General features: G+C 42.1%; 1 protein-coding gene across 1 annotated transcript in view; it reads left to right on the top strand.

Moving 5' to 3' along the window:
• LOC111978504 (SH3 and cysteine-rich domain-containing protein 2) overlaps nucleotides 1-15,272 on the top strand; it is a 58,393-nt gene extending 43,121 nt beyond the window's left edge. The window contains exons 4-11 of the mRNA XM_024008612.3: nucleotides 1,985-2,069; nucleotides 2,344-2,456; nucleotides 2,663-2,732; nucleotides 4,788-4,843; nucleotides 5,835-5,923; nucleotides 6,347-6,398; nucleotides 10,619-10,756; nucleotides 10,904-15,272. Coding sequence (XP_023864380.2) covers nucleotides 1,985-2,069; nucleotides 2,344-2,456; nucleotides 2,663-2,732; nucleotides 4,788-4,843; nucleotides 5,835-5,923; nucleotides 6,347-6,398; nucleotides 10,619-10,756; nucleotides 10,904-11,002 — 702 coding nt within the window. The 3' untranslated portion in view covers nucleotides 11,003-15,272. The remainder of the gene's footprint in view (nucleotides 1-1,984; nucleotides 2,070-2,343; nucleotides 2,457-2,662; nucleotides 2,733-4,787; nucleotides 4,844-5,834; nucleotides 5,924-6,346; nucleotides 6,399-10,618; nucleotides 10,757-10,903) is intronic.
• The last annotated feature ends 848 nt before the right edge of the window (nucleotides 15,273-16,120 follow it).

Genomic DNA, 16,120 nt, shown 5'->3' with positions numbered 1-16,120 from the left:
CAGATAGCGCTGTCCTGTTTCCCCCCCCCATCCATCCCCCTGTCACCCCCCCCCCCCCCCCCACCCACTCACCCTCTTTTGCACGGATCCGATTTTCTCAAGTCAGTCGGAGAAATCAACATCTCCCTACACCAGGCGCTGTGATTAATTCAGTGTGAAATGCGGTGTGTTTGAGGTGCTCGCAGTTCCCGCGGGACGCGACATGGCCGCAGCAGCAAAACTTGTCCGCTGCATAGTCATAAGTGAGGAGAGACGGCAGCAACATGCAACAGTAGCTCGTACATAAGTTTAGACTCGTGTTGCCCCCCCTGATTAGTATGTAATGAATTGGTGTCACTTTGTATGCAAATTAAATATGGCCCCTGTGAGTGGGATTTGAATTTGAATTCATTTAAAACTTTTAATTCATTTAATTTAGTGACTTTGTCAGCGTTTTTCTTTTGTAGAGTAAATTACAATTATAATTTTTTAAACAAGACCAAACATTATGAAAAGCAAAGTGAGGGTTTGGAAAATATGGTTATACTGGTAATTCACCTTGCCTTCAGATAGGCTAGTTGAAAATGTCCACATATTTGCTTACACCTATCCAATTGTCTCTGATCTACACAATGCCTAGGAGATAGGAGGTGGGGCTAGGAGTTAGGAGTGGTGTCCAATACAGGATTGGACACCAGTCTCGTTTGAGGTCAAAAGAGGGGCAATGTGTGTTTGTCCAAAAGTGTCCAAAAATCTTAATCAGTTGGACATCTGGGAGCCACATTGAATCCAGCCATGGGGATATCTTCAAAGGTGCATTAGTAATCTAGCCCAATCCCAGCCCAGACCAATAATTATAATAAAGGCACGATTGGGGTGGGGAGAAGGGATGATTTGTTAAGTTGGTATATAATACAAAATAAAGGTTGTCGGCCAAGATTAACGAGCAAGAGTTTTGTAAACACAACTAGTTTAGTTATCTATTCTCTCTAGTCTTTCTCATTCTCTCTCTCGCTCATTCACTTGTTTTCTCTCTCTCTTTCTTTCTCTCTCTCCCTCTCTTCTCATCATCGTTTTTACCCTATTCATTTGGGGTTTTAGGCTGGGTTTCTGTACAGCACTTCGAGATATTAGCTGATGTACGAAGGGCTATATAAAATAAACTTGATTGATTGATTGATTATCTTCTCCTTTCTGTATAAGCTCTCATCCAGCCACTGATGACAGCTGTTGATATATGGATATATTTTACGCCATGATGCCACAAAGAGGAAAGTAGAGCTATGCTGCACCTAGGACGGGATCGTACAGGAAAAAACAACGACACAACACTGCTCCCTCTGTCAAACACAAAGCGTTCAATGACTCAGATCGACCTTTGAGTTCTATTCCGTTCCTATTTCTAAATCAGAATCCGTGATTCATTGCCTCACACGTCCGTGGACTATTTTAATCCCAACAGCTTGGGAATTACTGTGGCGAATGTTGGTTTTCTGTCAAACGACAATGCCGAGGCTTTGTTGTGCTTGTCTAGCTGACATTGGGCGTGAGATGTGAACGATGCTGTAAGAGAGTGCAGGTACAGTTCATTGCAAATGCAGAAGGCTAAGAATCGAGTTGCACCTGTCTCCTTGTTCAATTTACAGTGACCCCGGGCCACAGACTGCAGAGGGAATATCATACAGTCAGCATCCGCTCTGCACACACGTACGCACGCACGCACAAACATTCACACACACACACACACACACACACGCACGCATACATTTTCAGCTTCCTTTGTAAACCACAAGACTATCTGTTTATGGTGGGAAAGTTTCTGACATTTGTGTTTGTCCGCTTTTTGCTGCTAAAATAACATTCAGCTGATAGGGAAATCATTTGCTCTTAACTGAATTGCCTAGTTAAATAAAGGTTAAATAAAAGGAATAAATATAGGGACAGTTATTCATCTCCTCTCTGTCTCTTCTCATCACACTCTCCTTCTCTCTTTCTCGCCTGCTAGACGGGGGCCTTTAAACGAAACTTCAGCTCCCCTCTCTTGACTAACGATATGTTAGGGGTGGTCAAGGAAGTTCTACCATCGCAAGGTGAGTGAGTGTGTATGTGTGTGTGTGCGCGTGCATGTTGCTTGAGTGATCAGTGTTGATGCTACAGATATATAGACTTTTTGTTTATTTTATTTTGTTGGTTTTGTTTTTGGTTATTGGGTCTTTTGTTTATGTTTTTTTTGTGTGTGTGTGTGTGTGTGTGTGTGTGTGTGTGTGTGTGTGTGTGTGTGTGTGTGTGTGTGTGTGTGTGTGTGTGTGTGTGTGTGTGTGTGTGTGTGTGTGTGTGTGTGTGTGTGTGTGTGTGTGTTTCTAGAGTCTGATAAAGGGGGAATTGACCCTGTGTATGAGGCTCTGCGTTATGGGACGTCGCTGGCACAGATGAGTCGCTCTAGCTTCGGAAGCATCACTGAGTCCCCCATTCATAAGGTACACTGCCTACACGCACTTGAGTTCATAGATACAAATAGTCCATTTGAAATGTTTTCTCACTATACGTTATAAAGCAATGTGTTTTGATATACAAATGCTAACAATAACAGTTAAAACTGATCAGTATTTTCCACCGCTTCTTTCCTTTTTGCACGCTGTCTTCTTCCCTCTCTGACTTGGCACCTTGTTCTTGTCTTCTTTAGGTGGAGAGAGTAGGGGAGGGACTGGAAACACAACCAATCGCTGAGGAGGAGTTTGTCCCAGAGACTGAGAGTGAGTTGGATCAAATTCCCCACAATTTACTCACCCCTAACCTATTACCCCAACCTCTCACCTCTAAACCTCTCAGGGCTTGACATTAACCTGTTTATCCACTTGTCKTTCAGACAAGGAGGTGACTGAACACTTGTTTTGTTGTTTGATGCAAGAAACRACTTTACAAATTAAAATGTATTATTATTCCCATACCATTATTACAGAGAATCAGACAAATTATGCTACCCTCTGCCTCTTGGTTACTTAGTTTATTCAAGCCTGTCTCAAAATACAACACTGCCCCTTTAAGGCATAAAAAAAAAAAAAAAGCTCTTTACCTGACTCGCTTTTCAAAGATGGCTAGAAATACACGTTTTGTACTCTTGTAGGAAGCAATCACTCCCATATTGCMAACTACAAGTTAGCTATAACTGGGCTAATAACTCACGAACTAGCAAAGAATATGAACAAATGTGCACACGTGGCTAAATGCTGCTCTCGCATTCATCTCTAAAGAAGTGTATAATTTTCACAACCGCCCATGGTGTAAAACAGTCCAGGTCAGAGTGAATGGCACAAATCCATATATGGCAAGGATCAATTTGCATATAGGCCTACTGCAGCTCTTATTGGTTATGGCGCACCAGTCTGTTTAGAGTACGGGCAATAGAATCCTATTCCGATGCGTTCTGCCGACAACAAAATATTTTGTGGTTAGTTTTGCATTCTAAGGCATGCATCATTTGTTTTGTTTTGGTATGTTGCATTGAAAGTGGCTYATATTGCYTTGATTCTATTACAATTCCCATAGTAAAGGCAAACATTGCTAATGTTAACTAACGGGGGAAACTCTAGAGCTTCGTGCTTCTCTGCGCGACTTGATATTTCTTCTGTGCGCGGCACTCCCTGGGAAGCAGCGCCTGTGCACTCGCGTGGCTTAGAGGAAACATGGTTGTTAGGGAGGCTATCCTTTCACTCTAAAGCACACTCACCCCAACACTCTGGGCTTTAAATGGTTGAGTCAACCTGTTTCCTCATTATGTAAAGCTCCTTTATCAATGTCATGTCATTTAAATGTAATCAGTGTAATGTTATATATGTAATGTTGCATCAACATGACTAGTTGGTTGAACTTGCAAAAAGTCTTGCAACTTGCAAAAAGCCAAGCCTGGACTGTCAAGCATTGTCCTCTCTCCTGAAATAATCTCTTTCATTATAGACTATCATTATACCCATCCATTACACTGAGAAGACCTTCCATTGACAAAACTAGGTGATGTGTGTGTGTGTGTGTGTGTGTGTGTGTGTGGTGTGTGTGTGTGATGTGTGTGTGTGTGTGTGTGTGTGTGTGTGTGTGTGTGTGTGTGGTGTGTGTGTGTGTGTGTGTGTGTGGTGTGTGTGTGTGTGTCATGTACGTGCATGCATGTGTGTGTGAGAGTATGCGTGTGTGTGTGTGTGTGTGAGTATGTGGTGTGATGTGTGTGTGTGTGTGTGTGTGTGTGGTGTGTGTGTGTGGTGTGTGTGTGTGTGTGTGGTGTGTTGTTGTGTGGTGTGTGTGTGTGTGTGTGTGTGTGTGTTGTGGTGTGTGTGTGTGTGTGTGTGTGTGTGTTGTGTGTGTTGTGTTTGTTGCCTGCGTGTGTGTAGGAATTCACCAGTGTTTTCCATCTTCAATAAATCTGATATATATAAGTACTGTGTATGCTTTAACTAACTGACCTTGTCTTTGTGCTATACTGCAAAGTGACAAGACCCCCTCCCTCTTTCTATCTCTTTCTCTCTTTCTTGTATCTCTACTCTCTTCAATCTGTATGCTCCCTCTCTCTCTTTCCCTGCTCTCGATCTATCTTTCCTCTCTCTCTCTCTCTCTCTCTCGTTCTCGTTTCACTCTCCCTCTCTCTCTCTTTCTGCTCCCACTCTCTTCTCTCTCTCCTCTCTCTCTTTTCCCTGCTCTCGATCTATCTTCTCTCTCTCTTTCTCTCTCTCTCTCGTTCTCTCTCTATCTCTCCCCCCTCTCTCTCTCATATATATATCCCCCCCTCCCCCCTCTCTCTCTCTTGCTCTCTCTCCCTCTAGCTCTCAATCCTCCTGAAAGTGAGAAGGCTGATTCAGAGGACAGGGTCAGTCTGAAGGTGCGTAGTCAGCATATCTCTTTCTCAAGTGTTCCCTCTTCCCTTCCTCTTTCCTTCACCTCTAACTCTAAACCCTCCCTCTCTTTATCTATCCTTCTTTCAAACTCTGCTATCAACCTCCATGTGACTTTTTTGTTCACCCCTGTTTTACTAAAATTGCATAGGCCAATACAGTACCGTAATAGCGTAATATATGCTATTTACGATCGATTGCCATCCCCATGAGTGCACCACCCTCCTTCAGGCCATGGATGAGGCATGCAATGACATCAAACCAGACCTACAGTATGTCAGGCTTGGATTCGCCATGCCAAAACGTTTTCCCCCCAGGCGCATGAACAATGAGGATATTTACTGCGATTTCGATGAGAACCTATGGCCAAATGCTCAAGACAGGCTGGACGCAAACTAGTGCCTGCTAAACATGATGTCTCTTTCATTTCTTTCATTTGATTACATTGTGAAAGATGTCTTCAATGATCACACCTTTGGTCACACATGGGATAGAAATGACGGAAATGTTATGTTCAGTAAATTTGAATGTGTAGTGCAATGTGTATTGCAATGTGTATTGCCTAATGTGAAAACATTGTAATGTCCTGTAATTTACACTACTGAAGCATACTACATTCAATGGGCAATTTTTAAACATGCATATTACATTTTTTTGCTATTGGATTAACTGGTTGTTAAAATAACTAAATTGAGAAGATATCATTATGTTTGTGTTTTGGTGAACCAATGTACTCATTATATTTCACAGTAAACTTATATATTGGATCAACGGTGAAAGATGTCCACAAGCAAAATGAATGCACAATGAAAGGTTTTGAATGCAAGACCGGCTGCATTACAAGTGTTACCAGTTTGGAAATTTGTAATAGGAGTTTTGAAAATTCACCACACACATACTTGTGAAAATAGTACCAAAGTAATCAAATGAAATACAAACTGTGTGTATTAGACTAATTTGGTGTGTGCGTGTGTCCAGACTCCAAAGCGCATCGATGTCCACTCTGTACACACCTACGTGGCTCTGTACAAGTTCATCCCTCAGGAGAAGAATGATCTGGAGTTACAGTGAGTTAAATACATAGTKCCTTMGTTTGTGTGGGTGTGTGTGTGCACGCATGTGATTTTGTGTGTGTGRGTGTSTGTGCCTGCACARGTGTTCGGTCATATTCAGACAGAAAGTCAGACTTCGCATTACCACATGAAAGGTTAAAAGTTAGAGGTAAAGAAATAGGCAGTGATGAAGAATGGATGAAGGGAGAAATGTATGTGTGTATGGGGAGGGGGTATTGTCGCAGTGGGCAGGTGAGAGAAAGAGGAAGGACAGGTGTGCAGTGCCAACACATCTCTCAGACCATCTGCCTTCTCACTGGGGGTCTGAGACGTAACTGGCAACGCTGTTGGAGCCACAGACTGAGAAGGACAGGCAGCCGGGAATGTGTGTGTGTGTGCGTTTGTGTGTTTAATCAGTACCTGTTGTTTCCCTCTCAGACCTGGCGATCGAGTGCAAGTAACTGATGACTCCAATGAGGACTGGTGGAAGGTGGGTGAAAAATACGTTTTTTGTTTTGTTAGAATACTTTTGCTATCCTTCCTTCCTTCCTTCCTTCCTTCTGTTTTTCCTTCCTTCCGTTCTTCCCGCCGTTCTTCCTTCCATTCTTCCTTCCTTCCTTTAGAAAAATGCAACACATTTGGATAGGTACAGTTGAAGTCGGAAGTTTACATACACCTCAGCCAAATACATTTAAACTCAGTTTTTCACAATTCCTGACATTTAATCCTAGTAAAAAATTCCCTGTCTTAGGTCAGTTAGGATCCCCACTTTATTTTAAGAATGTGAAATGTATAGTAGAGAGGATAATAGTAGAGAGAATGATTTATTATCAGCTTTTATTTCTTTCGTCACATTCCCAGTGAGTCAGAAGATAACATACACTCAATTAGTATTTGGTAGCATTGTCTTTAAATTGTTTAACTTGGGTCAAACTTTTCGGGTAGCCTTCCACAAGCTTCCCACAATAAATTGGGTGAAATTTGGCCCATTCCTCTGACAGAGCTGGTGTAACTGAGTCAGGTTTGTAGGCCTCCTTGCTCGCACATGCTTTTTCAGTTCTGCCCACACATTTTCTATAGGACTGAGGTCAGGGCTTTGTGATGGCCACTCCAATACCTTGACTTTGTTGTCCTTAAGCCATTTTGCCCCAACTTTGGAAGTATGCTTGGGGTCATTGTCCATTTGGAAGACCCATTTGCAACCAAGCTTTCACTTCCTGACTGATGTCTTGAGATGTTGCTTCAATATATCCACATATTTTTTTCCGACCTCATGATGCCATCTATTTAGTGGAGTGCACCAGTCCCTCCTGCAGCAAAGCACCCCCACAACATGATGCTGCCACCCCCGTGCTTCACGGTTGGGATGGTGTTCTTCGGCTTGCAAGCCTTCCCCTTTTTCCTCCAAACATAACGATGGTCATTATGGCCAAACAGTTCTATTTTTGTTTCATCAGACCAGAGGACATTTCTCCAAAAAGTACGATCTTTGTCCCCATGTGCAGTTGCAAACCGTAGTCTGGCTTTTTTATGGCGGTTTTGGAGCAGTGGCTTCTTCCTTGCTGAGCGGCCTGGCAGGTTATGTGGATATAGGACTCGTTTTACTGTGGATATAGATACTTTTGTACCTGTTTCCTCCAGCATCTTCACAAGGTCCTTTGCTGTTGTTCTGGGATTGATTTGCGCTTTTCGCACCAAAGTAGGTTCATCTCTAGGAGACAGAACGCGTCTCCTTCCTGAGCGGTATGACGGCTGCGCGGTGCCATAGTGTTTATACTTGCGTACTATTGTTTGTACAGATGAACGTGGTATCTTCAGGCGTTTGGAAATTGCTCCCAAGGATGAACCAGACTTGTGGAGGTCTACAATTTATTTTCTGAGGTCTTGGTTGATTTATTTTGATTTTCCCATGATGTCAAGCAAAGAGGCACAGAGTTTGAAGGTAGGCCTTGAAATACATCCACAGGTACACCTCCAATTGACTCAAATGATGTCAATTAGCCTATCAGAAGCTTCTAAAGCCATGACATCCTTTTCTGGAATTTTCCAAGCTGTTAAAAGGCACAGTCAACTTAGTGTATGTAAACTTCTGACCCACTGGAATTGTGATACAGTGAATTATAAGTGAAATAATCTGTCTGTAAACAATTGTTGGAAAAATGACGTCCTAACTGACTTGCCAAAACTATAATTTGTTAACAAGAAATTTGTGGAGTTGTTGAAAAACGAGTTTTAATGACTCCAACCTAAGTGTATGTAAACTTCCGACTTCAACTGTATATCTAAGGGCTCTATTACATAGCTTTCACCCTTCCAGTCATGTCAATATCAGAAAAGACATGAAAGCATTCAAGTATTCAAACAGGATCTACTATACTGTATACAGTAGTGATGCACGGGTCAGKTATTTCTTCACCTGCACCTGCCCGCACTTGCTAATAATCTATCTGCTACCACCTGATTATACAGTACGTAATAACGTGACAATCTGAGGCTTGCACCCAACCCTAACCCACAAATATAGAAAATGTGCTGGTTCTAGATAGCACCTTTTGTAGAAGACTAAATAAACGCTTGTTCATAAATCGATAGAATGAATGTTTAGTTGACATCGTTTTTTGTTCATTTTCCTCTTTCATCTCTGCTTCGCTCGCGCAGCAAAGACATTTAGGTACCGGGAAGAAAACAATAACAACAAAAAACAGGGAAGATTTTTCYTGCAACATTTTCAGTTTGACCGGTTGTAAGAAAATTCAATGTTTTWAAAAAAATAACACAACATGTTTTTCATAAGATTTCAGTTCGGCTTGGATGCATATATCCTATGTGGTTGGAATACGATAATTTTTTATGATGGTGATAAAGATAGCACCTCCACCTTTACAGACAGTCCTTAACCATGCATTCATTCTCTCAAGATGCTGAAAGAAATAAATCCATATTTCTCCACTCCTGTTCCTGAGTAAAAATGCACATTTGGTGTATAACTTTACTGCAGGAAATGATTTATTCTGCAGGAGTTCATATTATATTAGACTATGTGAGAGGTTTTAGACCAACAGTCAGTGTCCAGATTTCAGTTAGGCTACTATTCCATTTAACCCATCTGAACAGTACAGTTCCCTTGACGTGCCATTTTGAAGTCCCCGTCTTGTGACTGTCGAATTTGTATAGCGCCTCACAATCATCACACATAACACAGCCGACACTGCTACCATCCTCTTTTACCACTTCACAAAATCTTTCCCAAACATTAGACTACTGTTCTGGCCCTCCCTTCTATTTATTTGTAATTTCTCATTTTGCAGCTTTTCTCTTATTGAATTAAACTCRGGCATTGTTCTTTTTGCCTCTGTGGATCGTCATGAACTTTTTCTGCTCAAGTTCCCAAAAGCGTTTMGCAATTGGCATGTATTTGGTGTGCTACAGTTCAGCCTGGTCTCATAGACTAGACGTAACATAGTAYATGTATATCCGGGACACTCAAATTTGTATGATATGTTACATTTGGTAAGACAGAAAGTTACTTAAGGCTAAAATGAAAGTAGGGCGGTTGGTCGGTTACATAACACAAACGTCTATCTTGGACAACTTTAGCATTATAGCTAATTAGCAAATACATACTACTTTTTAGCTACTTTGCAACTACTTAGCATATTAGCTAACCCTTACCCTTACCCTAAACCTAACCTTAACCCTTGAACCTAACTTCTAACTTTAACCCTAACGTTAACCCCTAACCCTAACCCCTTGCCTAGCTAACGTTAGCCACCTAGCTAACATTAGTGTTAGCCACCTAGCTAACATTAGTGTTAGCCACCTAGCTAACATTAGCCACAACAAATTGTAATTCGTAACTTATTGTACGAATTGCAATTCGTAACATATCATACAAATTGTAATTCGTAACATATCATACGAAATGAATGATAGACATCCACAAATGAATACATGCAAAACGTACCCCTGAGTCCAGGTAGTACAGTTAGGCCCTAAAGCTTAGGCTACGCACTAACGGCAGATAAAGAATAATGTAAGAAAAACCTCAATGTAGCCCATAGATATGAATTGCATGAGAATTATACATTTATGGATTATGAATGCATTGTTTTATATATATTCAACCCGCCCGCCACCCACATACCCTTCATCCACACAATATTTCCTGACCCTAACCATGCGAGGTCAACCGGTGCATCACTAATATACAGTACATCTCCATGAAGTGTTCTTAGACAATGGAGAGAGTAGTGGKTTTATCTAGGTACAAGTTACCRATAKGCACAGATCTAGGATCATCTTAACTTCCCCCAATTCTACCTGTAACCATTAGGTTGGGAAAAGCAAAACTGACCTTAAATCAGTGTCTTTGGGCAACTTRGGTTTAGCAGAGCTAGTAGGCTGTAAGTGGAGCAGGATGTAATGAAAGTTTTATGTGCTTTGCCTTTTGGTCTGGCCTAATGGAGGTAAGGTGAGCCCAGATGGAAAGGCAATCGTCAGCTCACACAGTTACATGCAAACACGTTGGGACACAAGCGTGCATGCCGACACACCATTTGTTCAAAGAATAAAAAAGTGCTGTATCTACATGGATGCCATTTGTCTATTGGCATTCGGCGTTTACACACCCTTTTATCACTACATCCCTGAGAATATACTAGCATAGTCTAATTAATGATCTTAACTATGTTCTGCCGTGTGTGTTCACAGGGGAAAAGCAAAGACAAGCTGGGTTTCTTCCCCGCCAACTTTGTACAGAGAGTGCGCCCAGGTGAGCGTGTGTGGAAGGTCACGGGTGGTTTCCATGGTGACCGTGACAGAGGGCAGATGACTGTGAAAGAATCTCAGGTACGCTGACGCACACAACCACCAGTGCCACACACACACACACACACACACACACACACACACACACACACACACACACACACACACACACACACACACACACACAAGCACCTGTACTAAACACACACCTTTCTTTTCTCAAACTAGATCTGTGTGGGGAAGAACGAAGAGCTGGACGGTTTCCTAAAGCTGAGCAGTGGGAAGAAGAGAGGTCTAGTCCCTTCCAAGTACCTTCTGGAGATATGACTTCCGTCAAAGAAGGGAATTCTCTGTGTCCCGAACCCTCGTTCTGCCCTGAAGACCACCCTCTATCAGGAGCGCTTCCCTAACACCTCACTGACTGCCAACTCCCTGGATGTGGAAATGGACCCTCCCACCAACACCAGAAAACATAGAGAGGGAGTGAGAATATGGTGTACACTGGCCAGGATCGAATTGGTTTCACTGCTTTGCTTGGAGTGGTGGAATCATTTTGAGAGAAAGGAGGGCGGAGGGRTTCTGTTGAGCTAGCTGCTTTACCTGTGGTGTACCCTCACACTCTGTCACCTGTTCACGCACACAGACACACARACACACACTGCACAAAGACACTGATGCTAACAATGGCCCTGGAGCTTGGGCGGCGTGACTGTAGCAGGCAGTGGTTGTCTGAAAGATGTATGGATACCTCACAATCGACACAAGCACAGCTTCCGCTTGAGCCAAGGTGGAGAAGACTGGCAGTTATTCGCCGTGTGGTCGTGTGACCTTTTGGATTTCACGTGAAAGTGAAATTTGGACGTTTTTGTGAGTCCAAGTTCTGTAGCATTTTATTGTAGCAGCTTGTTGCGACAAAGCTCTTTTCCTTTGAGGTTGTCCTCCCAGCCAGATATGGTATAGCCYCATTCCCTGTGGCACAGATTGTTTAGCACATTGGGGCAAACCAAAGTGGGTAGGTGGTGGGGGTAGAAGGGAGCCTCAAGGGCCTTATGCTTGATTTGAGGATTGTAGCTTGGACAATGTAATTGAAAGTGTACTGTTGAGTCAAATGTATTGATGCATGCTTCACTCACTCCCTGACCATTGGGAGGTTCAGGTCCTAGCATTTCATCTTCGCTAACCCCCTTCTTTGCTTTACATTGGTCAATCCCATTTGACAATTTGTTTAGCTAAATGGCTAACAGGTTTTGTGGTGCAAAATGGCTAACGTGGCATCATCCAGGTGGGTGTTACACATACCTATAGGTGTTGGATGAGGTTTAAAGTGCTCCGAGCATCTGGAAAAGCACTATATAAATCCAATCCATTATCACTAGTTATCTTTACTATTAAGAAGGGTTTAGCCAGGAGAGCGAGGGGAGACAGACACACATGTTAATCCTGCTGTGATGTCCTTCCCAACAATGCGTGATTATTTGGGACCTCTGTCCCTCTCCCCCTATTTATTTTCCCCGCCTCTCTGTCTGTCACACATGCTCTCTGTCTAGCACTCTCTCCCTCTCTGTGATCACTGAAGGCTTAGAGCTCTGTGACTGCAGCAGAGGTCACAGCGGTCACAGCACTGAGACAGTGTAGCATGATAAGACACTCAGACACAAAGCTTAACCTAAACGTCAGATTCCTCCCTCTATATGGGCTCCTCCGTTGGCCTCTGGATGTCCGCCATTTTCATAGCATTTTATAGTAAGTTAGTAATACCTTATTCTCACGGAATGTGTTGGGATGCAACCACCCGACTGAATTATTTTCACATGCGCGATGTCCTCAGCCCTTTTGGTAATGCTTGTTTCCATGTTGTGTTTTTTCTTTTCTTCTCCAGAGAAATAGTCTGCATCTTGTGTTGAAACATACCATTCTATCACTCTCAAATGCCTAGGCCGGACAAAGGATGTTTTTGTGTATCCCGCTGAATTGAGAGTGAAATGTCTATGAAACACTGGATACAACGTCCTGTGGATGTCATTACTTCATTTGCTGGTTTATTCACTKTAGGATTCACTCCGTAGCAGTCAGAAGCTTTCTTGGCAATAACCACTTAGTACCAGTCAAAAGTTTGGCCACACCTACTCATTCAAGGGTTTTTCTTTATTTTTACTATTTTCTACATTGTTGAATAACAGTGAAKACATCAAAACTATGAAATAACACATATGGAATCATGTAGTAACCAAAAAAGTGTTAAACAAATCAAAATATATTTTAGGTTTTTGATTCTTCAAAGTAGCCACCCTTTGCCTTGACGACAGCTTTGCACACTCTTGGCATTCTCTCAACCAGTTTCATGAGGTATGCTTTTCCAACATTCTTGAAGGAGTTCCCACATATGCTGAGCACTTGTTGGCTGCTTTTCCTTCACTCTGCGGTCCAATCCATCCCAAACCATCTCAATTGGGTTGAGGTCGGGTGATTGTGGAAGCCATGGCATCTGATGCATCACTCTCCTTCTTGGTCAAATAGCCCTTAGTCAAATAACTTTTACAACGATGGTGTAAGCAGTCATTTTAAATAAGAATTTTTCTTAACTGACTTGCCTAGTTAAATAATTAATTCAAATGAAAAAATGTAAACAACATTTTCACAGCCTGGAGGTGTGTTTTTGGTCATTGTCCTGTTGAATAACAAGTGATAGTCTCACTAAGCACAAACCAGATGGGATGGCGTATCGCTGCAGAATGTTGTGGTAGCCATGCTGGTTAAGTGTGCCTTAAATTCTAAACAAATCACTGACAGTGTCACCAGTAAAGCACCCCACACCATCACACCTCCTCCTCCATACTTCACGGTGGGAACCACACATGCGGAGATCATCCGTTCACCTACTCTGCGTCTCACAAAGACACTGTGGTTGGAACCAAAAACCTCAAATTTGGACTCATCAGACCAAAGGACAGATTTCCACTGGTCTAATGTCCATTGCTGGTGTCTCTTCTTCTTATTGGTGTCCTTCAGTAGTGGTTTCTATGCAGCAATTCGACCATGAAGGCCTGATTCACACAGTCTTCCCTGAAGAGTTGATGTTGAGATTTGTCTGTTACTTGAACTCTGTGAAGCATTTATTTGGGCTGCAATTTCTGATGCTGGTAAATCTAATAAACTTATCCTCTGCAGCAGAGTTAACTCTGGGTCTTCCTTTCATGTGGAGGTTCTCATGAGAGCCAGTTTCATCATAGCGCTTGATGGTTTTTACAACTGCATTTGAAGAAACTTTCAAAGTTGTTCAAATTTTCCAGATTGACTGACTTTCATGTCTTAAAGTAATGATGGACTGTCATTTCTCTTGGCTTATTTCAGCTGTTCTTGCCATAATATGGACTTGGTATTTTACCAAATAGGGCTATCTTCTGTATACCACCCCTACCTTATCACAACATAACTGATTGGCTAAAATGTAGTAAGAAGGAAAGAAATTCCACAAATTAACTTTTAAGAAGGCAGACCTGTTAATTGAAATGCATTCCAGGTGACTACCTCATGAAGCTGGTTGAGAGATTGCCAATAGTGTGTAAAGCTGTCATCGAGGCAAAGGGTGCCTACTTTGAATAATCTAAAATATATTTTGATTTGTTTAACACTTTGTTTGGTTACTACATGATTTCATATGTGTTATATCATAGTTTTGATGTCTTCATTATTATTCTACAATGTAGAAAATAGTAAAAATAAAGAAAAACCCTTGAAWCAGTAGGTGTGTCCAAACTTTTGACTGGTACTGCATTTAAATAGAACTATGGGGAAACTGTTGTATGTATTCAGTTATCATGGCCTTAACCATGTGGTATACGGCTATCAAAGAGTTCACTGTTTTCAGTAATGGCATTCATTCCCTACCTAATATATCAGCATCAAGACTTAAAAGCACAACACAACCACAAGACTMTGCACTCTACCCATTCTAGTCACTCTGTACATCTGATTACCCCTCAGTACAGTCTCAATCTTTACTAACTGTTATAAGGTGTATATTGCAATTAAGCCACACTCTTGGATTTCTTGGCCATCAAGGAGTGGGTCCACCAAGCATTAGATCATTACGATGCATTCCAGTACAGTTGCACACGCATATAGCACTTGAATTATATGATATTTCTATAGTGATCAAGGGACGACATTTCACGAGAGAAACAGTACTTTTTCATACATGATTTAAAGCTATACATACAGTAATTTGTTTACAAATTCCTATATAACTACAAAAGCAAAGACAATGGAGTAATATGTATGATATATATATTCTCCTCATCAAGGGGTGTATTTTATTAGTCAAAATTACCACTGGAGTGACTTGAAATCTTACAGCATGTAGCTTTAAAGAATAGCTGCGTAATAAAGGTTTTAGAGGCATAACGGGTATAGTAGCCTTTAAGGGCTGGTCTTGGATCAGTTTATTTGAGACTGACTAACCAAGCCTGGCTCTGGACCAGTACTCCAAGGTCATTTCCCTCCCCATCCACCTGGCATTGGCACACACAGTCTCCCTTCCTGCATGGCCACCTGGACTGTGACCTGTACACATGTCAATAAAGTTCCATCAAATCAATCAACAGCTGTTTTATTTTGTATTTTTACTCCTATAGATAGAAAACCATCGCACTCTCCTGCCCAGCTGCCTTTATTGGCTCTAGCTGCAGCTTAGACCCAATTGGTTGGCAGTCAGGAAGTACAGTAATATTGGATTAGATAAACTGAAATGATGACCTTGTGATGATGAAGGCCTCTGGTTTACAGAGGCTCACTTAGGCGGCATCTCAAATGGCATACTGTACATACTGTACTATAGTGCACTCCTTATGGCGAGAGCTGGATGTTTTTATACAGTACACAACACTGGTCATATTGCGGTGCTTGAAATGGGATGAAAAAAGGGCTGTTACTAATATGTCTGTACAAAGGTTTGTATTCGAGCCAGTATTCGATAAGAGATGCACGCAAAGAAGAAAATGATGGTGCCGGTTCTCCATACAGGTCAGGACTGGCTCACTTCAATCACTTGTCATTTTAGATTTGGTCTTAGAGCTGTGTAGTTGWATGACAACCCTATGGCTGGCTGTGTAAGTCATTGGCCACAGAATGCCGTGGTGACGGTGACACTCCTCTGGGACTCCTTAGATTAAAACCACTTCGATGTAAAGCCCCCTGTTTAGGGGACCTGCGTGGTTCTGGTACCGGTTCCGGCCAACATTTTAGCTTATAAATCGATCTGTGGGGACACCGTAGATTGATGTGGCTTGCATCGAGCGATAGCTCTGATTCTAATATGTCTATTTTTCCTGTGTGAAGCAGGATGTGAAATCTGACACCATTTGAAGCTGGGATGTCCCTCCTACCATTTTATTCGCTCTTCTGACTGTCCATCAACTCCTGGCAGAACCCTACGTCATAGCCACG

The sequence above is a fragment of the Salvelinus sp. IW2-2015 genome, linkage group LG18, assembly GCF_002910315.2.
Source record: "Salvelinus sp. IW2-2015 linkage group LG18, ASM291031v2, whole genome shotgun sequence".
Taxonomy (NCBI): domain Eukaryota; kingdom Metazoa; phylum Chordata; class Actinopteri; order Salmoniformes; family Salmonidae; genus Salvelinus; species Salvelinus sp. IW2-2015.
The sequence above is the reverse complement of the archived record's forward strand: the minus strand, read 5'-3'. Positions and strand labels throughout refer to the sequence as shown.